Source organism: Erinaceus europaeus, chromosome X (genome assembly GCF_950295315.1).
Source record: "Erinaceus europaeus chromosome X, mEriEur2.1, whole genome shotgun sequence".
In the NCBI taxonomy this organism is placed as follows: domain Eukaryota; kingdom Metazoa; phylum Chordata; class Mammalia; order Eulipotyphla; family Erinaceidae; genus Erinaceus; species Erinaceus europaeus.
In genome coordinates, this window is record NC_080185.1 from 42,110,151 (window position 1) to 42,136,477 (window position 26,327).

The 26,327-nt window shown below is 45.5% G+C and overlaps 1 protein-coding gene across 2 annotated transcripts in view; it reads left to right on the forward strand.

Moving 5' to 3' along the window:
- Positions 1–812: 812 nt before the first annotated feature.
- The window catches only part of STEEP1 (STING1 ER exit protein 1), a 29,616-nt gene continuing 4,101 nt past the window's right edge, over positions 813–26,327 (forward strand). The window contains exons 1-6 of one of the 2 annotated variants that reach the window (XM_060182623.1): positions 814–996; positions 7,815–7,932; positions 15,075–15,116; positions 20,027–20,165; positions 23,635–23,724; positions 25,000–25,092. In XM_060182623.1, coding sequence (XP_060038606.1) covers positions 873–996; positions 7,815–7,932; positions 15,075–15,116; positions 20,027–20,165; positions 23,635–23,724; positions 25,000–25,092 — 606 coding nt within the window. In that variant the 5' untranslated portion in view covers positions 814–872. Of the gene's footprint in view, positions 997–7,814; positions 7,933–15,074; positions 15,117–20,026; positions 20,166–23,634; positions 23,725–24,999; positions 25,093–26,327 lie in introns of both variants that reach the window. The other variant, XM_007536413.3, reaches the window with a different exon arrangement.

The window sequence follows — 26,327 nt, forward strand, 5'->3', positions numbered from 1 at the left end:
ACTGAATTTTACCCTTTATTTCAAAGTGCGAGTTTTATGTTATGTGAATTAGAACTCAATTTTTCTTTGTAATTTTTATTTATTATTAAACTAGAGCATTCCTTACCTCTGGTTTATGATGGTGATGGGGATTGAACCTGGGCCCTTTCGTGCCTCAGGCATTAAAGTCTTTCGGATAGCCACTGTACTATCTCCCCAGGCTACTATAGCTCAATTAAAAAAAAAAAAGACTCCTGAACAATAAAATAAAAAAGATGCTTGTGTGGTCTGGGAGGTGGTGCAGTAAATAAAGGGTTAGCCTCTCAAGCATAAAGTCCTTAGCTCCATCCCCAGCAGCACACGTACTAGCGTGATGTCTGACCCTTTCTCTCTTTTTCTATACCTCTCATAAATAAATAAGTAAGTAAATAAATAAATAAATATTTAAAAAGGAAAAAAACAACTAGAAGAAATTTTAAAAAATCTTGTACTTTATCAGATACTTATCTTGTATAGTCATGAAAATAAAAATATCTAGAGATGTCATGCAAATTGTATGTAATACGTAGTCCTTTATTACATCTGGCTATATGTGTGTGCGCACACATGTATGTAGGTATGAGTTTATAAGAGTAGAGATGAATAATTTAAAGAATGCCAAAGGTGCCCCAAGTAACCAAGTTACAGTAATTCCCGCCAAGAAAGGCAGAAAAAGTTCTGTGCTCAGGGCAACCCCAACATCTCCGCCTTAATGGACGCGGCCGGAAGATCACGTGACCTCAACCTACACATGACCAAGGTTTCAGTTGGGAAAGCGCGACATTCCTACGTGATGTCACTCTCGCGCGACAATTCAGTGTTGGCGTCGGACTTTCCAGTCACTCGTTTGAACGATGCCGAAAGTAGTGTCGCGGTCAGTAGTCTGTTCAGACACCCGGGACCGAGAGGAATATGACGACGGCGAGAAGCCCCTCCACGTCTACTACTGTCTGTGCGGCCAGATGGTCCTGGTGCTGGGTGAGTGGCCGGGAACTGGGGGGTGTCTGCGATCAGCGAAACTCCGGGAGCTCCCGGGAGGGCGCATCTCTTCCCGCGATGCTGTGGGAGAACTGTCGGCTAGGACTGACGAGTTTTGCCACTGTGTCAGAACCTTGCCTCCCTTCGTACTCCCTCGCCTCTTCACGCTATCTTTTCCGTTCCGCCTTGTAACTCTGTAGCCACATCTCCCTTTAAACACAATTTCTCCTTAGGGGGTGGCGGCCGTGTGTGTGTATCTTTTCCCCCATCACCTCCTCTGGATACTTAGTAACCTTTCTCCTTTCTGCTGTCAGAGCTCTCAGATGAAAACGAATTGTCCCCTTGACCCCGTACTCCCTCAGATCGTTATATGTTTTCTTTTCCAAAGTTTAATACAAAGAATCAAACACAAACTCACAATCTGCTTCCTTATCCAACTCCTTCGTTCTACTCTCCTTCATCCCTTCACCTCGTCACCTTGGTTCCCTTTCCTTCACCCCATTCACACAGATAAAGGAGTATCCCAGCTGAGAAAAGGATACTAACTCCCTGAGAAAGTAGATTGTATTCATTTTCAATTTTTTTTTCTGCCTCCAGAGTTATCGCTGGGGCTCGGTGCCAGCACTAACAAATCCACTGCTCCCGGTGGCCATTTCTTTCTTTTTTCCCCCTCCTCTTATTATACTTGAAAGAAATTGAGAGGGGAGGGGAAATCGAGGTGAGCGAAAGATAAACACCTGCAAACCTGCTTTACAGCTCCTAAAGTGGAGAGTAGGGGCTCGGACTTGTGTCTTTGTGCATAGTAATATGTGTGCTTAACCAGGTGCACCAGACCTCCCTCCCCCAAATCCTTTATCAATTTGGAGTACTTTAAAAAATTATTTTATCATGTAAGGAGTTACTTCAAAAAAAAATTTTTTTTGATTATCTTTATTGGTTGGTTAGAGACAGCCAGAAATCAAGAGGAAGGAGGGGAGGGGCGAGATAGGGAAAGCAACAGAAAGACACACCTGCAGCCCTGCTTCACCACTTGTAAAGCGTTCCCACCTGCAGGTGGGGACCAGGGGCTTGAACCTGTGTCCTTGTGCACTGTAATGTGAGCATTTAAACAGGTGTGCCACTGTCTGGCCCCTAAGTCAACTTTTAAAAAAAAATTATTTATTTTCCTTTTTCTTGCCCTTGTTGTTTTATTGTAGTTATTATTGTAGTTATTGATGTCATCGTTGTTGGATAGGACAGAAAGAAATGGAGAGAGATGGGGAAGACAGAGGGGAAGAGAAAGATAGACACCTGCAGACCTGCTTCACCGCCTGTGAAGTGACTCCCCTGCAGGTGGGGAGCCAGGGCTGGAACTGGGATCCTTACGCTGGTCCTTGCGTTTTGCTCCACGTGTTCAACCCGCTGTGCTACCGTCCAATCCCCCAGATTTAACTTTTTTTTTTTTTTTAAGATTTTTATTTATTAGGAAGGTAGGAGGAGAGAGAGAAAGAACCAGGCATCACTCTGGTACATGTGCTGCCGGGGATCAAACTGAGGATCTCATGCTTGAGAGTCCAGTGCTTTATCCACTACACCACCTTCTGGACCACCGGAGTTAACTTTTTAACGACAATTTATTTATCTATTTTTCTTCTGCTGGAGCACAGCATTCCTTGGCTCTGGATTATGGTGATTCTGGGGCTTAAGCCTCTGACCTTTGGTGTCTCAGGCATGATGGTCTTTTGTGTGTGTGTGTGTGTGTGTAAACATCTATATGTGATGAAATTTGGTGGTCTAGTTTCATTCTTTTGCTCTGCGTGTTTCAACATGTTTTCCCAATACCATTTGTTAAATAGGTTTTCCTTCTTCCATTTGATGTTTTGGGCACCCTTGTAAAAAATGAGTTGAGTGTAGGTGTGGGGGTTGTTCTTGTTTTTTTTATGTGCTAGTGGAACCCAGGGTAGAACCCAGGGCTTCAAGCATAGAAGCATACACTCGGGAATTGGGCGGTGGCTCAGGTTAAGCGCACATGGCACAAAGCACAAGGACCAGTGTAAGGATCCCAGTTTGAGCCCCTGGCTCCCCACCTGCAGGGGTGTCGATTCATAGGCGGTGAAGCAGGTCTGCAGTTGTCTTTCTCTCCTCCTCTCTGTCTTCCCCATCTCCCTCCATTTCTCTCTGTCCTATCTAACAATGAAGACAACAATAATAACTACAACAACAATAAAAAACAAGGGCAACAATAAAGGAAAATAAATAAATAGATATTTTAAAAAAGCATGCACTGTACTGCTGAGCTATGTCCCTAGCCCTTTCCTTCTCTTAAAAAAAAATATAGGGTAATTGGGCGGTAATGCAGCGGGTTAAGCGCAGGTGATGCAAAGTGCGAGGACTGTAAGGATCCCTGTTTGAGCCCCTGGCTCCCCACCTGTGGGGGGGGTTTGCTTCACAAGCGGTGAAGCAGGTCTGCAATTGTCTTTCTCTACCCCTCTCTGTCTTCCCCTCCTCTGTCCATTTCTCTCTGTCCTAACAATGATGATATCAATAACAACAACAATAATAACTACAACAAGGGCAACAAAACAAGGCAATATAAAACAAGGGCAACAAAAGGGAGTAAATAAATACATTTTTTACTTATTTTAATTAATGATAGAGACAAAAATAGGGAGAGAGATGTGGAGGGAGGGAGAAAGACACCTGCAGCACTGCTCCATTCCTTATGAATTCCCCCCACACTGCAGGTAGGGCCCTCAGGGCTTGAACCTGGGGTCCTTGCACATGGTAACATCTTCACTCTACCAGTTGCTCCAGTGCTTGGCCCCTTACCAGTTTTACTCTCTTAATTGCCATTTATTTTTACTTAAAATTTGTTTGTTTATTTGTTATTGGATAGAGACAGAGAAATCGACAGGACAGGGGGAGATAGAGAGGGAGAGAGACACCTGCAGCCCTGCTTCACCACTTGTGAAGCTTTCTCCCTGCAGGTGGGGACTGTGGGCTTGAACCTGGGTCCTTGTACACTGTAGTGTATGCGCTTAACCAGGTGCGCCACTGCCCAGCCCTTGAAATGCCATTTATATACTGATGCCTTCAAATGTTTGTCTTCTTCCTTTATAACTCTTCTTCTTCTCTCTCTCTTTTAAAATATTTATTTATTCCCTTTTGTTGCCCTTGTTTTATTGTTGTAGTTATTATTGATGTTGTTGTTGGATGGGATGGAGCGAAATGGAGAGAGGAGGGGAAGACAGAAGGGAAAGAAAGACAGACACCTGCAGACCTGCTTCACTGCCTGTGAAGTGACTCCCCTGCAGGTGGGGAGCCGGGGGCTCGAACCAGGATCCTTAGGCCGGTCCTTGTGCTTTGCTCCACCTGCGCTTAACCCGCTGCACTACTGCCTGACTCCCCTTCTCTCTCTTTCTTTTAGAGTAGTTCAAAGAGAACGATGAGAGAGAGAGGGAAAAAAACCTTTCCCCCCATTTGATAAGACAGAGAGAAATTGGGGGGTGGAGATAGACTTCTCCTCGGCAAATGGGGCAGTGGGGGCTCGAACCCTGGTCCTTGTGCATGGTAATGTGTGCTCCTACCCAGGTGCATCACCGTCCAGCACCCTATAATCATCCCATAACTCTTCATTCTTTGTCCCCAAGGCTCTGTTCCCCGCCAAGCAGCCAGAGTCCTTTTCCAAACTTCATTTATTTATTTATTTATTTATTTGTTTATTTATTTATTTATTATTTCTCCTTTTGTTGCCCTTGTTGTTTAACATTGTTGTGGTTATTGATGTCATTGTTAGATAGGACAGAAAAAATGGAGAGAGCAGGGGAAGACAGAGAGGGGGAGAGAAAGACAGACACCTGCAGACCTGCTTCACCACCTGTGAAGCGACTCCCCTACAGGTGGGGAGCCGGGGGCTTGAACCGGGATCCTTAAGCCGGCCCTTGCTCTTTGCACCCCCCCCCCAACACTCTTCCTTTGCTGCTTCCTTACTTCATTCAGTCTCTGTGGAAATGTGCCCTCCCTGGAAAGCTCTCTCCTGTTAACTGGACTCACAATACTCTGTTCTCTTAACCTGTTACATTCTTCTTTTATTTAATTTTTTTAATTATCTTTACTTACTCATTGGATAGAGACAGCCAGAAATCAAGAGGGTAGGGGGGAATAGGGAGAGAGACAGAGACCTGAAATACTGATTCACCACTTGCAAAGCTTTCCCCCTGTAGGTGAGGACCAGGTCGAACCCAGGTCCTTGCACATTGGACCGTGTGTACTCAACCAAGTGCGCCACCACCCTGCCCCCTGCTGCATTTTCTTGGAAGCACTTAGCACTGAGGTCATTGTTCACTCTCTCAGTAGCCTGCCTTCTGCTGCTGCTGTTTTTTTTTTTTTTTTTTTTTTTTTGCCTCTAGGGTTATTGCTGGGGTTCATTCCTATACCATGAGTCCACTGATCCTGGAGGCCATTTTCCCATTCTGTTGCCCTTGTTGTTATTATAGCTGCTGTTGTTGGATAAGACAGAGAGAAATTGAGAGGAGGGGAAGACAGAGAGGGGGAGAGGCAGATAGATACCTGCAGACCTCCTTCACCGCTTATAAAGTGACCCCCCTGCAGGTGGGGAGCCGGGAGCTCGAACTGGGATCCTTGCACTGGTCCTTGTGCTTTGCGCTTTGTGCTCTTAACCTACTACACTACAGCCCAGCCCTGTAGCTGCTGTTGTTTTAAAGTTACCTTTTAAAAAATATATATCATATTATATTTATTGAATATCAACAGAGAAAAAGAGACAGAAGGGAGAAATAGAGAATGAGAGAGAATGAGACATACTGGCAGCATTGCTTCACCACTCCCAAAGCTCCTCCCACCCTCCCCCAAGGTGGGGATTAGGAGCTTGAACTTGGATCCTTGTGCATGGTGACATGTGTGCTCAACCAGGTGTACCACTGCCCGTCTCCCACCACCCCATTTATTATCACCCAAGATCCTCTGATACAGTTTATTTTCAAGTTTTCTGCCTTTTTGGCTAGAATGTAAATATCAGGCTTTGTTCTATGCTGAATCCACTGCACAGCTGTGTCTACTCTATAGACCTACCTAGTTGTCAAATAAATTAAATTTTCTTTTGTTTCACCCAGGCTTGGGTCTGAATTTTTGTCTTTCTAATTATTTTATTTTATTTTTTTATATTTTATTTTATTTATTTATTCCCTTTTGTTGCCCTTGTTGTTTTATTGTTGTAGTTATTATTGATGTTGTTGTTGTTGGTTATTTTATTTTTTTATATTTATTTATTTTCCCTTTTGTTGCCCTTGTTGTCTTTTTATTGTTGCTGTAGTTGTTGTTGTTGTTATTGTCATCATTGTTGGATAGGACAGAGAGAAATGGAGAGAGGAGGGAAAGACAGAGAGGGGAAGAGAAAGATAGACACCCGCAGACCTGCTTCACTGCCTGTGAAGCGACTCCCCTGCAGATGGGGAGCCGGGGCCTCGAACCGGGATCCTTTTGCCGGTCCTTGTGCTTCACTCCACATGCGCTTGACCCACTGCACTACTGCCCGACTCCCTCTAATAATTTTTTAAAAGATTTAATTTATCTACTAATGAGACAGATAGGAGAGAAGGAAAGAACCAGACATCACTCTGGTACATGTGCTACCGGGGATTGAACTCAGGACCTCATGCTTGAAAGAGTCCAGTGCTTTTTCCATTGTGCCACCTCCCAGGTCACGAAGAACTTGATTCTCTTTTTAAAATTATTTTTCATATTATATTATTATTATTATTATATTTATCAGAGCACTGCTCAGCTCTGGCTTATGGTGATGCGGGGGGATTGAACCTGGGACTTTAGAGCCTCAGGCAAGAGAGTCTCTTTGCATAGTTATTATGCTATCTACTCTCACCCTTGTCCTTCTTATTAAATGTGTGTTAGTTATCATGCCCTTTCTTTTAAAATTTATTTATTTATTTATTTATTTATGAATGTGGTACAGAGGAGAGATCGGAGTACTGCTCAGCTCTGGCTTGTGGCGTTGCTGGGGCTAGAACTCAGGACCTTAGAGCCTCGGGCATAAAAGACCTTTTGTGTAACCATTTTCCTGTCTCCCTAGCCCTGGCTTTACCCTTATAACTTCCCACAATTTTAATTAAAAAGAATAAGAGTATGGTGGAAACAGCATAGTAGTTATGAAAAAAAGACTCCTACCAGCCTTTTTAAAAACATATTTATTTATTTATTCCCTTTTGTTGCCCTTGTTGTTTTATTGTTGTAGTTATTGTTGTTGATGTCGTCAATGTTGGATAGGACAGAGAGAAATAGAGAAAGAAGGGGAAGACAGAGATGGGAAGAGAAAGACAGACACCTGCAGACCTGCTTCACTCCCCTGCAGGTGGGGAGCCCGGGGCTCGAACCAGGATCCTCAAGCTGGTCCTTGTACTTAGCGCCACGTGCACTTAACCCGCTGTGCTACCGCTCGACTCCCCCTACCAGCCTTTTTAATTTTTCTTTTAGATAGAGTTTGAGGGACACAGAGAGAGGAGAGACACGGAAGCACTGCTCTACTGCTTGGGAAGCCTTGTCCCCTGCAGGCACGTTCGTGTGGAGGCTAGGGATTTGAACCTGGGTCCTTGCACATGCTTCTGTGTGCATCCTACTGCTGAACTACTCCCTGCACCCCAAAATACTTTTAAGATTTATTTATGTATGAGCAAGAACCAGAGCACCACTCTGGCATATGCAATATCCAGGGTTTGAACTTGAGAACCTCATGCATGCAAGTCCTGCACTCAACCGGTGTGCTCCTGGCCCCTTTTGCTGATGGGACCTCTTGTCTCTCCCTCCAGATTGTCAGCTAGAGAAATTACCTATGAGACCCCGGGACCGTTCCCGTGTGATTGATGCTGCCAAGCATGCCCACAAGTTTTGTAACACAGAAGATGAGGAGACCATGTACCTGCGGAGGTAAGCAGGTTCTATTGCCCTAGGGTGTGTGTGCCCGCCTGGTGTTTTTTGATAGAACATTGAGAAATTGAGAGGCTATGGGGGTGGGGTAGACATGCCTGAGGCTCCCAAAGTTCAAGGTTCAATCCCCCCGCACCACCATAAGCCAGAGCTGAGCAGTGCTCTGGTTAGAAGAGGGGGTGAAAGGCAGGCACCCCTGCAGACGTGCTTCACTGCTTATGAATCTTCCCCCCCCTGCTGGTGGAGACCAGGGGCTTGAACCTGAGTTCTTACGCTCTTCCAAGGGCACTACCACCCAGTCTCTGCCCTGTGTTTTTTGTTTGTTGTTGCTGTTGTTTTATTCTAGTTCCTGGGAATATAAACACCCTCTGAAAACATCCTCCATTTGGACCCAGTACTTCGACATTTGTGGTAGTAGCTGTCTAGCTTCTTCTTCTTCTAGCGTTTGCCCTTCTTCCATAGCCAGTCAACAGCGTCAGGTTGAGCCTCATGTAAAGTTTCGAGACCTCCTTTGAATCTGGAGAGGTGGCAGTCGTTGACTATGTGGATCATAGTCTGTCTGGAGCCGCAGGGGCAGTTCGGGTCGTCTCTGGCTCCCCAGCGATGGAACATAGTGGCGCACCGGCCATGGCCTGTTCGATAGCGATTGAGGAGGGCCCAATCATAACGTGCTAGGTCAAAGCCGGGTTGACGCTTGCAGGGGTCTGTGATGAGGTGTTTGTTCTTTACCTCAGCTGACTGCCAACTCTGTTTCCAAGAGTCTGGAACAGAGAAGTTCAGTGTAGGCGTAGGGGACCAGATTGGATGACGAGACGTCAAACGTTGGACAGGGTGGGCGAAGATATCCACGTAAATTGGCAGGTCCGGTCGAGCGTAGACGTGGGAAATGAACTTAGATGATGCCATATCCCAACGAATATCTGGCGGGACGATATTGCTAAGAACTGGCAGCCATGGAACCGGGGTGGAACGGATGGTTCCAGAAATTATCCTCATGGAGGAATATAATTTGGAATTGACCAAGTGGACATGGGGGCTACGGAACCATACTGGGGCACAGTATTCTGCAGTGGAATAAATAGCATAATGCCAGAGATGATGATCGTAGTGTGGAAGCTTATATTAATGAGCAAACACTTTTTTTGTACTTTTTTTTATTTTCAAATTTTATTTATTCCCTTTTGTTACCCTTGTTGTTTTATTGTTGTAGTTATTATTGTTGTCATTGTTGTTGGATAGGACAGAGAGAAATGGAGAGAGGAGGGGAAGACAGAGAGGGGGAGAGAAAGATAGACACCTGCAGACCTGCTTCACCGCTTGTAAAGCGACTCCCCTGCAGGCAGGGAGCCGGGGACTCGAACTGGGATCCTTAGGCCGGTCCTTGGCGCTTTGCACCATGTGCACTTCACCTGCTGCACTACCGCCCGACTCCCCCTGTACTTTGTTGAAAGGGTGCCAAGATGTGATTCCACAGCCCTTTGATAGCTGTGATTTGGGTGTTGTATGGCTTGTTGGCTTTTTTGTTTGTTCTTGTTTTTACCAGAGAACTCTTCAGCTCTGGTTTATGGCGATGCTGGGCATTGAATCCAGAAACTTTGGTGTCTCAGGCATGAAAGACTTTTTTGCAGAACTATTATGCTATCTGCTCAGCGCCAGCCCCCCCTTTTTTTTATTAAGTAGAATGAGCTCATTCATTCTGTAACCTCTGGCAGCATGTCATTTTCTAGGCACAGAGGCCAGGGACTAGATCTGTGAATTAGGTACTATTCTTAGCATCGAAGAACTCAGGGCCCAGTGAGGGAGCCGGTTTCCTGAGGTGATACAATATGAGAAGATACTAGCGGGGTGAACAAAAAGCCAGAGCAAGTCATTCTGCCTGACTGGTTGACAGGAAAGGCTCTCAGAGATGGTGGCATTTGTATGTATTTGGTCTCAAACTAGGATTTCAGCATGTCCAGGAGAGGGAAGGGTCATTCCAGGTGCAGGGAATATAGAAAGCATTTAGATATCAAATATGGGTGGCCTGGGAGGTGGCAGAGTGGATAAAGCCTTGGGACTCTCCAGCCTGAGGTCCTGAGTTCAATCCCTGGTATCACACATGCCAGAGTGATGCTGTGGTTCTCTCAAATAACAAAAAGATTAAAACAAAACAAACCTCACCAGTGCTGGAGAAATAGCTCCCTGGGCTAGCACGCTGCTTTGCTATGTGTGTGACCCAGGTTTGGTGTGTGTGTGTGTGTGTCTTTCTAAAAAACAAAAACGGCTGTCAGGCGGTAGTGCAGCGGGTAAAGCGCAGGTGGTGCAAAGCGCAGGGACCGGCATAAGGATCCCGGTATGAGCCCCAGGCTCCCCACCTGTAGGGGAGTCGCTTCACAGGCGGTGCAGCAGGTCTGCAGGTGTCTCTCTTTCTCTCCCCCTCTCTGTCTTCCCCTCCTCTCTTCATTTCTCTCTGTCCTATCCAACAACAATGACATTAGTAACTTCAACAATAAGACAAGGGCAACAAAAGGAAATAAATAAATAAATAAATAAATAAATAAATAAATATTTAAAAAAAGAAGAAAAAAACAAGGGTCGGGTCATGCGTTAGCGCATTCAGTTAAGCGCAAGGACCAGCGTAAGGATCCCGGTTCCGTAACCCCAACAAAAGGGAATACATATTAAAATAAATAAAATAGTGGTCCGGGAGGTGGCGCAGTGGTAAAGCATTGGACTCTCAAACACGAGGTCCTGCGTTCAATCCCTGGCAGCACATGTACCAGAGTGATGTCTGGCTTTCTCTCGCTCCTCCTTTCTCATTAATAAATAAAAATACATTTTAAAAATTAAAAAAGTTCCAGATTTACAAAGTAACACTTTAAAAAAACAACAACAAGGGCTGTCAAGTGGTAGCGCAGCAGGTTAAGCGCACATGGAGCCAAGCGCAGGGATCGGCACAAGGATCCCGGTTCGAGCCCCCGGCTCCCCGCCTGCAGGGGGGTTGCTTCACAGGCAGTGAAGCAGGTCTGCAGGTGTCTGTCTTTCTCTAACTCTCTCTGTCTTCCCCTCCTCTCTCCATTTCTCTCTGCCCTAGCCAACAACGACATCAATAACAACAACAACTATAACAACAATAAATATCAACAAGGGCAACAAAAAAAACAAGTGTGCAGTTCGGTGGTTTCCGGATGTTTGCAAGGGCTGGGTGGCCTTTGACCTGCACCCCAACGATGAGTCAGGCAGCTGTGGCCTAATGAGAACATTCTAGGCAGAAGAGAGTGGGTGTCCAAGTGGGAAAACAGGAGAAAGACCACTGGATTACTAGAGGAGGAGCGAGCGAGTGAGGGAAGTTGGGGGGTGATGAGAGGGAGGGAGGGAGGGAGCTGAGGCTGTGACAGGTGTCTGAATTTATTCTTAGGATCTTGGGGAGGCACTGCTAGTCTCTATTTAGAACATGATGTAGAGCCAGGCTGTAATGGACACAGCTAGAATAAGCAGCCTGGCCTCTTCTCTGGGGTATCAGTTTCAAGTGGGGAAAACTCGAATCACACACACAGGTTCTCACTATTGCTAGGACCTCAGAGGCATCTGAACTTCTGGGGTGGTGGCGGTGGTGACTGTCAATTGCAAATGTCAAAGCACAGGAGAACTATTTGTAGGTCTCCTTCAATCTAAAGTCCACTCACTCAGTAGCTAAAGAATGTGAACACTTGACACAAAGAAAAGAAAATGCAAATTGCTGTTAAACATCTAAAAAGGTGGTCTGGGATGTGGCGCAGTGGACAAGGCATTGGACTCTCAAGCATGAGTTCCTGAGTTCGATCCCCGGCAGCACATGTACCAGAGTGATGCCTGGTTCTTTCTCTCTCCTATCATTTCTCATGAATAAATAAATTAAATCTTAAAAAAAAAATCTAAAAAGATGCTAGTCACAGATGTGATTGGCAACATTGTCTGGCATAACAGGCCCAGCTTGCTAGTTGGGCCAGAGGGCTAGCACACCAGGGAAACCTTGTGCCTCACCCTGTCTGTGGTCCAGGTTCGAGCCCAGGCGCCACATGAAAGGCATCTTTGAGGAAGGTGCGATGCTGTGGTAGTGTATCGCCCCCTTTCCCTATCGCTTCTGGAAGGAAAAAAAAAAAGTTCTGAAGGAGTAAAATTGCCTGTGTGCAAGACTCAGGCTCCAATAAATAAATAAGCAGACATAAAACTTGATGGTAAACAGGGACTCTCACTGTGATGGTGGGAATGTAAATTTGGATTAGCAATAGCAGGATTTAAAAAAAAATTTTTTTTTGGCCTCCGGGGTTATCACTGGGGTTCGGTGCCTGTACTGCTCCCGGAGGCTATATTTTTTTCCCTTCTGTTGCCCTTGTTGTTTATCATTGTTATTATTGCTGTCATCGTTGGATAGGACAGAAAGAAATGGAGAGAGTAAGGGAAGACAGGGCAAGAGAAAGATAGACACCTGCAGACCTGCTTCACCACCTATGAAGCGACTCCCCTGCAGGTGGGGAGTGAGGGGGGGGGGCTCGAACTGAGATCCTTCCGTGGGTCCTGGAGCTTCGTACTATGTGTGCTTAACCTGGTGCGCCACCACCCGCCCCCTGAAGCACCTCTTTATCAGCTGAGAAGGAAATACATATATGAATATATGAACGTGTGTGTGTGTTCTGGAGCATCACTCTGGCATATATAGCGCTGGGATTGAACTCAGAACCTAACCTCCTGCATGCAAATGCAGGCTTTTTTTTTTTTTTTTTTTTAGAGAGAGAGAGAGAGAGAAAGCAAGAGACTATAGCACTGTTGTTTCCTTTAATATGGTGAGGACTGGGCTCAAACCTGAGTCATATATATATATATATATAAAATTTTTTCCAGAGCACTACTCAGCTCTGGCTTATGTATGGTGCTGGGGCTTGAACCTGGGTCCTTATGCCTTGGAACATGTACTGTCTTCCAGGTACTCTGCCACCTGGCCTAAGTATATAGATCTTTTTTTTTTTTTTTTTTGTCAGAGCACTGCTCATCTCTGGCTTATGGCTTATGGTGGTGCGGGGGCTTGAACCTGGGATAGATTTTTTTTAATCAAAATTTAACTTGGGAGATAGCAAAAGACTCATGCTGGAATGAATCCCTGAGGTCCCAGATACAATCCACAGACACCACCGTAAGCCAGAATTTAGCAGTGCTCTGGCAAAACAAATTAAGATATATTTTTAAGTGAATGAAAAGGTAACTGTATAAGGCATCTTACATTTGCCTACAAAGAAAGAGATGTTTCCTTTGTCTGCCAGTAAGAACTCTTCCTGTAGGCCCCAGATCCCTGGGGCGGGGGTAGCAGGAGAAAGCAGCATCTGCGTGTCTTTCAGGGAAAGAGAACTGAACGGGGAACCAGCTTGCTTTCAGTGTTACAGGCTTATGTAATCATGTGCATAGAGCACCAATTAAACTTACAATCGGGGCTGGGGGGGGACAGCATAATGCTTATGCTAATGACGTTCATACCTCAGGCTCTGAGGTCTCTGGTTCGATCCTCAGCTCCACTGTAAGTCAGAGCTGAGTAGTGCTCTCATCTCTCTGTGTATCTTTCTCTATGCATCTCTCTTTCATTACAAAAACAAAGTATTAAAAAAATCACAGTGGGGGCCTGGGTGGTGGCGCACCTGGTTGAGCGCACATGTTCCAACGTACAAGGACCTGGGTTCAAGTCTCCGGCCCCCACCTTCAGGGGGAAAGTTTCACGAGTGGTGAAGGTGTCTGTTGCAGGTGTCTGTCTGTCTCTCTCCCTATTACCCCCTTCTCCCTTGATTTCTGGCTGTATCTATTCAATAAATAAAACTAGTTAAAAAGTATTTAAAAGTGGTCCGGGAGGTGGCATAATGGATAAGGCTTTGGACCCTCAAGCATGAGGTCCCGAGTTCAATCCCCAGCAGCACATGTACCAGAGTGATGTCTGGTTCTTTCTCTCTCTCCTTTCATTTTTCATGAATAAATAAATAATTTTTTTTAAAAAAAGTTATTTAAAAACATCACAGTTGGGAAGTGAAACCACAACAGTGGTCCAGGGAAAAGGCTCAGGTGGCCTGGGCCATGATGGTGGCGGGGAGGTGAGGGAAACTAGACTGATCAAAGATTGTTTCTTTGGGACTTCCATCCACAGGATTTGCTGATGAAATAGGGATGGGAGAAAGGGGGAAAAAAGAATCAAGGATGAGTCCCATATTTCCATTAAGTGACAGGGTGGACAGTTATTATCATGTTAATATTTATTTATTCTCTTTTGTTGCCCTTGTTTTATTGTTGTAGTTATTCTTGTTGTTGTTATTGATGTCGTCGTTAGACTGGACAGAGAGAAATGGAGAGAGGAGGGGAAGACAGAGAGGAGGAGAGAAAGGACAGACACCTGAAGACCTGCTTCACTATCTGTGAAGCGACTCCCCTGCAGGTGGGGAGCCGGGGCCTCGAACCGGGATCCTTACACAGGTCCTTGTGCTTTGCGCCACCTGCGCTTAACCCGCTGTGCTACCGCCCGACTCCCCGACTCCCTAGTTGTTATTATTTTGTTGGAGAGAGCGTGAAAGAGGCCACAGCACCTAAGCGTCCTTCTTGCTGGGGGGTGGGGACTGGGCTCGACCCTGTATTGTGCACATAGCAAAGCAGCGCACCATCCCAGTGAACTAGTTCTCCAGCCCGTGGGTGGGCAGTCCACTAAGGCAGCAAGTGCTCTAGAATGTGAAAGGCCTGAGCTTGGATCCAACCCCATGACCTTGGACAAAATCATGGAATCGCGTTGTGCGTAAGTCTTCACTCTTCACGGGTAAGTGAGAACAGTAACTCGACACGTGAATGAACACACGCAGACTTGTTGAGATCAAGTTCTGGCACTTAGTACAAGCTATGTTGTTGTTGTTGTTGCTGTTGCTATGACTCCAGTTGCCTCTCTGGCCCTGGTCACTGCTGTCCTTTCCCTGCCCTCAGTGACAAGGATGCCTGAGTCATACCAGGGGCTCAGGAAGAAATGCTGGAGCTTTGAAATGAATACACATTCAACTAGTCCCTGTGATATCCAAACCCTGATAGCATTTGAAGAAAGGAGACAGTGGGGTCAGGAGGTCATGAGGTTTGTTCATTTTATTTTTTTCTTTCCATTTTCTACTTAGGCCCGAAGGCATTGAACGGCAGTACAGGAAGAAGTGTGCAAAGTGAGTATTGAAGGCCGGCTTTTGCTCCGCACAGAGTTGAGAAGGCAGTAGCAACGCAGTTATGTGTCTAAGATTCCCTACTGTGTCTCGAAGACTTCAATTACATGAATGAATACGAGTCAACATTTCATTCCTGACCAGCTGACTACAAGCAAGGGTTTAGCATAATACAATTTTTAAAGTTGAGATCGAATCACTGGTCGGTTATTTGCTTTTATTTAACATATTTATTTATTTATTTATTTTGAACTAGAGCACCGCTCAGCTCTGGTTTATGGTGGTGCAAGGAATTGAGCCTCAGGCATTAGAGTCTCTTTGCATAACCATTATGCTGTCTACCCCCGCCTACTTTTATATTATTATTATTATTTTATTTTAACCAGAGCCCTGCTCAGCTCTGACTTTAGTGTTGAGAATTGAACCTGGGACCTTAGAGCCTCAGACTAGAGACTCTTTCATATAATCATTGTGCTATCACCCTAGCCCCTGCATGATGAGATTTAAAAGAGAGAGAGAGAGAGAGCATTGCTTAGTTGTTGTTTATAGTGGTGCTGGGGATTGACCCACGGAGCCCTAAGCGCACAAGAGTCTTTCTGCCGAACCACTGTGCTGTCTTTCCAGGTCAGCATTTGCTCTTCTTCAGTGCACAGTTCCATGAGCTTTGGCAAAAGCATGCCGTCCTGCACTATGTCAGCTTTTACATCTGGCTTCTTTGGCTTAGCATTAAGCTGGGGGCGGGGGGGGGGGGGGGACGGCCAATATGTTAACATTTATCAGTAGTTTTTTCTTCTTTACTTTTGTTAGTATTCTATCTTTTTTTTATTCTATCTTATTTTGTTAGCATTTTAACTTTTTAAAAACTTATTTTTTTTGCATGGCATCTCTGGCGCTTCACCTTTCCGGGATGACTTTGTAATTTATTATTAGTATATATATATTTTTATTGCCACCAGGGTTATTGCTGGGCTTTGATGCCTGCACTACGAACCCACTGCTCCCAGTTGCCATTGTCTTCCTTGCTCCCTCCCTCGTTTGTTCCCCTTTCTTTCCTTCCTTCCTTCCTTCCTTCTTTTCTTATTTGATAGAATAGAGAGAAATTGATAGAAGAGGGGGAGGCAGAGGAAAGAGAAAGATAGGCATTTGCATTTCTGCTGCACTGCTTGTGAAGCTTCTTCTCCCCAGGTGGGGAAGCAGGGGGTTGAACCTGCTTGGTGCATACCACTTGGTCCCCCAGGCTGACTTTTTTAGACACACACACACACACACACACACACACACACACGCTTCCTTTAGTACAGTGGGGCCTGGACTTGAACCTGAGTCAAGTGTATGACAAAGCAAGCAGACATATGAGCACATGTTAACTTCTGAAAGAACTTTGAGTTGTTTTCTGCTGGGCTATTAGTAAGGATGCCAGGAGCATTCTAGTATAATCTGGGTGGAGACATGGGATTTCTCTTGGAGTAGGATTGCTGAGTCAAATGTAACAGTATAATCTAAGTTATACTTAACAACCTTAGCTTTGAGCACCGAGTTTCGAGCCCCCACTCTCCATCTGCAAGGCGGATGCTTCGCAAAACAGGTCTGCAAGTGTCTGTCTGTCTTTCTTTCTCCCTAGCTCCTCACTTCGCTCTGAATTATTGTCTGTCCTATCAAATAAAATAGAGGGAAAGAAAGAAAGAAAAAACAAAAATAATATGGCTGCCTGGTGTGGTGGATTAGTAGTGCTGGCATGACTTGTAGAGCCTTAGCAAGAACTTCAGTGCCCCACCCCAAGAAAAACAAAACAACAGCAACAACTTACTACTATTTGAAGTAGACGCATACCAGATCTTCGGGGGCAGGGCCACTGTGAATCTAGAACCCCGTAGTCTTGTGTGCTTGTAGGCTGCTGTCAGGAAATCACTAGTAGAAGTCTGGGTTTTTTAAAAAATATTTATTTATTCCCTTTTGTTGCCCTTGTTGTTTTATTGTTATAGTTATTGTTGTTGTTCTTGATGTTGTCATTGTTGGATAGGACAGAGGAAAATGGAGAGAGGAGGGGAAGATGGGGGGGAGAAAGAAAGACATCTATAGACCTGCTTCACCGCTTGTGAAGCGACTCCCCTGCAGGTGGGCAGCCAGGGGCTTGAACCAGGATCCTTATGCCAATCCTTGCGCTTTGCACCACCTGCGTTTATTTAACCTGCTGCACTACTGCCCGACTCACCACTAGTAGAAATTTTTAAAAAGAAGGGGCCAGGTGTTGGTGCACCTGTTTGAGCGCACATGTTACAGTGTGCAAGGACCCAGGTTCAAGCCCCCGGTCCACACCTGCAGGGGGAAATCTTCACAAATGGTGAAGCAGGGCTGCAGGTGTGTCTATCTCTCTCCTCTATCACCCCCTTCCCTCTCAATTTCTGACTGTCTCTATCCAACAAATAAAGTTTAAAACAAAAAGAAAGTTTTTAAAAAGAAAACTATTTAAAAGAGAAGAAATCTGGTAGAAGGACACATGTATATACACGTCTTACAAAAGCCCAAGGCATGAAGTGTATATATATATATATATATGTAATTTTTTTTGCCTCCAGTGTTATTTCTGGGGCTCAGTGCTTGCATCATGAATCCTCTGCTCCTGGAGGCCATTTTTCCTCCCTTTGGTTGCCCTTGTTGTTGTAGAAGTATATATAATTTTGAGGATGTTAAACTGCAGTGAGTATTCATAGGTTCCAGGTGGTGGCAAATCTGGTAAAGCACATACATTACCATGCACTAGGACCAAAGTTCAGGACCGTCTCCTGCTGCAGGTGTGTGTGTGTGTCCCTCTCCCCTCTCCCCTCTCCCCTCTCCCCTCTCCCCTCTCCCCTCTTCCCTCTCCCTCTTTTTTGTTTACCAGAGAACTGCACAGCTCTGGTTTATAGTGGTGCAGGGGTGGGTGGGTGGGGGGTGGGGAACGAACCTGGGACTTCGGAGCCTCAGGCATGAGAGTCTCTTTGCATAACCATTATGATATTACACCCCCCCTCCTTCTCTGTATCCTCCCTCTCCTCTCAATTTCTTTCTGTCCTATCAAAAAGAAGGTGAAAAATCTTGTTGATGAAATAAAGTTAACCATCTTACCCACTCAAAAGCATTCACCCTGGGATAATTAAATCAGGAAAAGAAATGTTCAGGGCAACACTGAATTCATTGAATTGGTTTTGATCAGATTTCAAAGATCTCCCTGATTTAGCTGAAAAATTATTATAAAAATAACTGACCAAAGAAAGTGCCAGTTACATAGCAGGGGCTAGTTTGGGGACCATTGTAATGGAGCCCTGATAAGCCCCTCTTGATGCTGTAAACACAAACCAAGAAAAAGAGAGAGAAAGAGACACCCACCCATTCGGACCTGAAAGATAGCTCACAGGGAGTCAGTCGGGTGGTAGCACAGCGGGTTAAGCGCATGTGGTGCAAAGCTCAAGGACCGGCGGAAGGATCCTGGTTCGAGCCCCCGGCTCCCCACCTGCAGGGGAGTTGCTTCACAGGCAGTGAAGCAGGTCTGCAGGTGTCTATCTTTCTACCCCCTCTCTGTCTTCCCCTCCTCTTTCCACTTCTCTCTGTCCTATCCAACAACGAGGAGGGGAAAAAATAAATAAATTTTAAAAATAAAAAAAAAACCAAACAAACAAAAAAGGAAAAAGAAAGAAAGATAGTTTATCTGGAGGGCACCTGACTGGCCGTGCGTGTGGCTGAAGTTCAAACTCAGCTCCCACCCCACTGGTGGAAGCGTTCATGCTGTGGTATCTTTCCTTCTCTCCCTCTGTCTGTCTCCTTAATAAAATCACCCTAGAGTAGTGAAGCCCTTGCAGTGGGAAAAACAAGCAACAAAACTACCCCAAAATCACAACAACCCGCCCCCCCATTAGCTACCCATGCATCAGCTAAGAGTGACAGCAGCTGTGGCCCAAAATAATCAGTAGTAGCAGCCACCATTTGCTGAACTTGTCCAGATGAGATTCATCTGGGGGGAGATAGCATAGTGGCTTCAGGCCTGTGGCACCAAAGTTTCCAGGTTCAAACACTAGTACCACCAAGTTGAGCAGAGCTTTGTCATTGTTTCCATTTTATAAATAAAAATGAAAAAAAAAAAAAGAGGGTGTCGGGCGGTAGCGCAGCAGGTTAAGCACAGGTAGTGCAAAGGGCAAGAACCAGCATTAAGAATCCCTGTTCAAGCCCCCGACTCCCCACCTGCAGGGGAGTCGCTTCACAGGTGGTGAAGCAGGTCTGCAGGTGTCTATCTTTCTCTCCCCCTCTCTGTCTTCCCCTCCTCTCTCCATTTCTCTCTGTCCTATCCAACAATGATGACATCAATAACAACAATAATAACTACAACAATTAAAAAAACAAGGGCAACAAAAGGGAAAATAAATAAATAAATATTTAAAAAAAAGAAAAGAGAAAAGCATGTGACAGGGTGAGAGACAGGAGGAATTCTTAGCTCTCCCTTTACCCCTCCCCTCAAGTATGCTGAATCTGAATTCTGTGGCAAAATCCAACCAGTGATAATTAGGAATTACTTAAAAGTGATTTAATTAGTATTATTTTTAAATTGTGCTTATATATGTTAATAGGAGATACGGACACACGCCATGCCCAGAGCAGTGCTTAACTCTGGATTATGGTGGTGCATTGAATTGAACCTCGGGCCTTGGAGCCCCAGGCATGAGAGTCTTTTTTGCAGAACCATTATGCAACCATTTCATTGCCTGAGTCAGTGACTCTTACCCAGTGGTTCTGGGAAACCAGGGGAAGAACTAATCACGTGTTTGTGCTGCAAACAAAAATATGCCTGTGTCTAAGCACGTCACTGTTCACGCTTTGGAGGGGGGTATGGGGGCCAGATTTGGATCTGAAGACACTGCAGAGATTGACTTGGCTGCTTGCAGGTGTGGACTCCCCCTCTTCTACCAGTCCCAGCCGAAGAATGCACCCGTGACCTTCATCGTGGATGGAGCAGTCGTCAAGTTTGGTCAGGGATTCGGGAAGACAAACATATATACTCAGAAGCAGGAACCTCCTAAGAAGGTAATTGTCCTCAATAGAGGCAGAGTGATAAAGAAAGCATCCTTTAGGGAGGCATGCCCTCTCTCTCTCTCAATGTTTTTTTTTTTTTTTTAATTTTATTTATTCCCTTTTGTTGCCCTTGTTGTTTTATTGTTGTAGTTATTATTGTTGTTGTTGTTGGATAGGACAGAAAGAAATGGAGAGAGGAGGGGAAGACAGAGAGGAGGAGAGAAAGACAGACACCTGCAGACCTGCTTCACCGCTTGTGAAGCGACTCCCCTGCAGGTGGGGAGCCGGGGTTCGAACCGGGATCCTTATGCCGGTCCTTGTGCTTTGCGCCACCTGCGCTTAACCCGCTGCGCTACAGCCCGACTCCCTCTCAATGTTTATTTATCCCTTTTTGTTACCTTTGTTCTATTGTTGTAGTTATTATTGTTGTTATTGATGTAGTCGTTGTTGGGTAGGACAGAGAGATGGAGAGAGGAGGGGAAGACAGAGGGGGAGAGAAAGACAGATACCTGCAGACCTGCTTTACCACTTGTGAAGTGACCTCCCCTGCAGGTGGGGAGCTGGGGACTCGAACCAGGATCTTTAAGCTGGTCCTTGCGTTTTGCGCCACCTGAGCTTAACCCGCTGTGCTACCACCTGACTCCCTCTCTCTTTTTTTTTCATGATTCTTTTATTTCCTTTTGTTGCCCCTTTTTTATTGTTGTTGTAGTTCTTATTGTTGCTATTGATGTCACCATTTTGGGGTAGGACAGAAAGAAATGGAGAGAGGAAGGGAAGATGGGGGTGGGGAGAAAGATAGACACCTGAAGACCTGCTTCAGCACTTGAGAAGTCACCCCCCTGCAGGTGGAGAGCTGGGGGCTCAAACTGGATCCTTAAGCTGGTCCTGCACTTTGTGCCACCTCACTTAATCAGCTGTGCTACCACCTGACTCCCTCTCTCTCTCTCTCTTTTAAGATTGATTTATTTATTAGAAAAGTAGGAGGAGAAAGAGAAGGAACCAGACATCACTCTGGTACATGTGCTGCCAGGGATCGAACTCAGGACCTCATGCTTGAGAGTCTACAGCTTTATCCACCGTGCCACCTCCTGGACTGCTCTCTTTCTGTCTTAAACAAAATTATTACCTTTACTTATTTATTGTATAGAAACAGCCAGAAATTGAGAGGAAGGGAGAGACAGAGAGGGAGAAAGGCAGAGAGATACCTGCAGCACTGCTTCACTACTTGTGAAGCTTTTCTCCCTGCAGGTGGGGACTGGGGGCTCAAACCTGGGTCCTTGCACATTGTAACATGTATGCTCAACCAGGTGCACCACCACTTGGCCCCTGGGGTGCATTCTCTATTAAGATATATTTGTGTGTGTACCGACAGTGTTATTCATTTAAAAACTTTTAAAATTATCTTTATTTCTTTATTGGCTAAAGACAGCCAGAAATCAAGAGGGAAGGGGGTGATAGGGAGAGAGACAGAGAGATACCTGCAACACTGCTTCACCACTTGCAAAGCTTTCCCCCTGCACTGCTCCCAGTGGAAATATTTTTCTTTTGAACATTTCTTTTCTGATAGAGAGAGGAGAGAGGGACCTGTAGTACTGCTCTACCACTCGTGAAGCTCCCCCCACCCCCCTGCAGGTGGGGGACTGGGGGCTTGAACCCAGGTCCTTGCACATGGTGACATGCACACTCTACAAGGTATATCACTGCCCAGCCCCTGTTAAAAATTTATGCTTGTTGTGTTCAAGCAGACATGACCAAATTAAATTGTAGCATTGAATATGCTCTCCCCATGAGTTAAGTTTGAGATTCATTTGATTTTTTTACGTTTTTTTTAAATTCATTTAAAAAATATTTTACTTATTTATTCCCTTTAGTTGCCCTTGTTGTTTTTATTATTGTTGTTGTCATTGTTGAATAGAACAGAGAGCAATGGAGAGAGGAGGGGAAGACAGAAAGGGAGAGAGAAAGACATCTGCAGACCTGCTTCACTGCTCGTGAAGTGACTCCCCTGCAGGTGGGGAGCCGGGGGCTCGAACGGGGATCCTTATGCTGGTCCTTGCACTTGGCGCCATGTGCCCTTAACCCGCCATGCTACCGCCGACTACCTCATCTGATTTTTTAAAATTATATTTATTTATTTTCCCTTTTATTGCCCTTGTTGTTTTTCATTGTTGTAGTTATTGATGTCGTCGTTGTTGGATAGAACAGAGAGAAATGGAGAGGAGGGGAAGACAGAGAGGGGGAGAGAAAGACAGACACCTGCACACCTGCTTCACCACTTGTGAAGCGACTCCCCTGCAGGTGGGGAGCCGGGGGTTTGAACCGGGATCCTTAGACCGGTCCTTGAGCTTTGCGCCACCTGCGCTTAACCTGCTGCGCTACCGCCCGACTCCCCTCATCTGATTTTTATCACATTTTCTTTGAAATGTCTCCACTTGCCATCATGAATAATTAGAAATGGAATGAACCAGCTGAGGTTTGTTTATTTGTTTTTTTGTTTTGCCTCCAGGGTTATTTCTGGGGCTCGGTGTCTACACTATGAATCCACTGCTCCTGGGGGGTATTTTTTCCCCCTTTTGTTGCCCTTGTTGTTTATCATTATTGTTGTAATTAGTATTGTTATTGTTGTTGGGTAGGACAGAGAGAAATCAAGAGAGGAGGGGAAGACAGAAAAGGGAGGAGAAAGATAGACACTTGCAGACCTGCTTCACCACTTGTGAAGTGACTCCCCTGCAGGTGGGGAGCCAGGGGCTCGAACCGGGATCCTTACTCAGGTCCTTGTGCTTTGCGCCATGTGTACTTAACCTGCTGCACTACCACCTGGCCTCCCCAGCTGAATTTTAAATATACTAAAGAAATAAACCCTCAGTGGTATATATTAGAGGGGAAAAAACACAGTACAGATAAAAATCTTGGCACTTTCAAATAGACCAGTGCTGGGCTGGAGAGAGAGCTTGCTGGGGTAGGGCGTGTGCCTTGCCCCGTGTACAGCCCCGGTTCAAGCTCCAACACAGTTTAGGAGGAAGCTCTGGTGTTCTGGCGTCTCTCCCTCTTTCTACCTGCATTGGGGGAGGGGGGAAGATGGGGCTGAAGGGTGGCATACCCAGTAGAGTGCACATGTTACAGTGCCCAAGTACCTAGGCTTGAGCCCCCTGGTCCCTGCCTGTGGGGCGGAAAGCTTTATAAGCAGTGAAACAGTGCTGCAGGTGGTCTCTCTCTCTCTCTCTCTCTCTCTTGTTGTCTCCCTTTTCCTTCTCAATGACTCTGTCTCTACCCACAAATGAATAAATAAAATATTTTTTCAAAAGATATGCCGACCTGTCTGTCCTAAAGAGGTGGGTAACTTCCCCTAGTGACCTCCTCAGTCCCCCGAGGACACATGCACTTAAACCTGCACACACATAACACCCTTCCACTTGCTCCCACGGCACCAGAGAGCCTCTTGCAGCGACGGAGGCTGATTCTTTTTTTCCTGTGACTCCAGGTGATGATGACCAAACGGACCAAAGACATGGGCAAGTTCAGCTCCGTCACTGTGTCCACGATTGATGAGGAAGAAGAGGAGATCGAGGCGGTAAGTGCTTCTGCTCTTCAGGGAGTGGGCTTGAGGGGGGGACCTGACTGGGCGGGGGGTTGGGGGGACAGGTGAGAAGAACAGAAGGAGATTCTAGGAAGTAGAGCCTCAAAACTGTGCAGCAGCTAGGGCCTCCACCTGCAGGCCTGTCTGAGTTCCAGTTTCCCTGCCTCTCAGGGAAGTGGATTTTTCATGGCTTTTTAAAAATTTAGGATTATTTTATTTGATACAGAGAGAAGGAGAGACACCTATAGACCTGCTTCACCGCTTGTAAAGCATCCCCCCTGTAGGTGGGGGCTGGGGGCTTGAACCTGGGTCCTTGCACATGGTAGTGTGTGCAGTCAATCAGGTGAGCCACTGTCCAGCTTCCACTTAACATTGCTTTATTAGTATTAATATAATTTTTTTTGCCTCCAGGGTTATTGCTGGGCGCTCGGTGCCTGCACTATGAATCCACTGCTCCTAGAGGCCATTTTTTCCCTTTTGTTGCCCTTCCTTGTTGTTTATCAGTGGTATTGTTACAATTATTGTTGTCATTGTTGGATGGGACAGAGAGAAATTGAGAGAGGAGGGGAAGATGGGTGGGGGTGGGGAGGAGAGAAAGACAGACACCTGCAGACCTGCTTTCACCGCATGTGAAGCAACTCCCCTGCAGGTGGGGAGCCGGGATCCTTAAGCTGGTCCTTGTGCTTTGCGCCACGTGTGTTTAACCCGCTGTGCTACCGCCCGGCCCCCAGTATAATTTTTTTTTTAACCAGAGCACTGCTTAGCTCTGGCTTTTGGTACTGCTAGGGATTGGACCTGGGACCTCTGGTTCCTCAGGCATGAGATTTTTTTATTTCTTTTTTCTTTAGAATCACTGTGCTATCTCCCCAGCACTCATCCCCCGCAGCCTTCATTTTGGGGGGAAACGTTTTAGAGAACAGATCCTTCCTCCAGTTTCAGTTGAAGAACTCTTGATATTACTCAGGACAATTCCTAGTCCCTTACAGTTCTGTCCTGATGGTTTGTGAGTCTGTCCTTAGCAGAAGCAGTGAGCTCTATAGTATAATCACCATAATAATATTTATGGAGAGATGCTGTCAGCTCTTAAAAAAAAAAAAAAGATTGCTGTTGAAACCCGAACTCTTGGATTTTGGGGAAGACAGAGCTTAGAAAGGGGGCAGAATCTCACCATTTCAGTGCTCCCTTTACAGTCAGAGGAGGGTGAACCCCTGCTTCAGCCCTCACTGGGGAGCCTGCTGCTTTACCCCTGCTGCTTCTTTTCTCCCCCAGAGGGAAGTGGCTGACTCTTACGCACAGAATGCCAAAGTGATTGAAAAGCAACTGGAGCGCAAAGGCATGAGCAAGAGACGGCTGCAGGAGCTGGTGAGTAGCCGGGCCTAGTGGTCTGGATCTCCCATCCTAGGGCGTGACTGGCACTCGACCCCGCTCTAGAGTGCACACCAGGGCTTCTGGGCCCCAGATGATTGTACATGTTAGGTGGCCTTCATTAGAAGGACATTTGCATCTGCCGTTGAGGACGGGGGAGGTGAGGAATTGAGGATAGGTTCACGAGCATGCTCCCAGGGTATGAGAGCATGTGGCAGTGCAAATCGGCAGTGCCAAGAGAGGGGCTTAGGAATTCTGCTTTCACCCACAGTGACCCTGGGTCCACGTTCCCAAAGGGATAGAGAATGGGAAAGCTATCAGGGGAGGGGATAGGACATGAAGATCGGGTGGCAGGAATTGGGTGGAGTTGTACCCCTCCTATCCTACAGTTTTGTTAATGTCTCATTTCTTAAATTAAAAAAAAAAGACAAAGACAAAAAAATAAACAATAAATATAAATAAATAAATAAATAAATGCTGCTTTCTCTCTCTCATATATCATTTAAAAATCTGTGATTAATAGTGGGCTTTTGTAGAACCACTATGCTAGCTCCCCAACCCTGTCTCTTTTTATTTGATTTATTAACATTCTTTTTTTTTAAAGTATTTTATTTATTTTATTTTTGAGAGAGATACAGAGAGAGAAAAACACACAGAGAAACACCAGAACACTGCTCAGCTCTGGTTTATGGTGGTGCAGGGGATTGAACCTGGGACTTGGGAGCCTTAGGCATGAGAATCTTTTTGCATAACCATTATGCTATCTACCCCCGCCCAACATTCTTTTTTTTTAATAATTTATTTCTTTATTGGGGAATTAATGTTTTACATTCAACAGTAAATACAATAGTTTGTACATGCATAACATTCCCCAGATTCCCATTTAACAGTACAACCCCCACTATGTCATCATCTTTCATGGACCTGTATTCTCCCCACCCACCCCAGAGTCTTTTACTTTGGTGCAATACTCCAATTCCATTTCAGGTTCAACTTGTGTTTTCTTTTCTAATCTTGTTTTTCAACTTCGGCCTGAGAGTGAGATCATCCCATATTCATCCTTCTGTTTCTGACTTATTTCACTCAACATGATTTTTTCAAGATCCATCCAAGATCGGCTGTGTTTGTCTTGTTGAGTTAGGTGAGTTTCCTGTAGACAGCATATTGTTGGGTTGTGTTTTCTGATCCATCTTCCTACTCTGTGTCTTTTAATAGGTGAATTCAGGCCATTG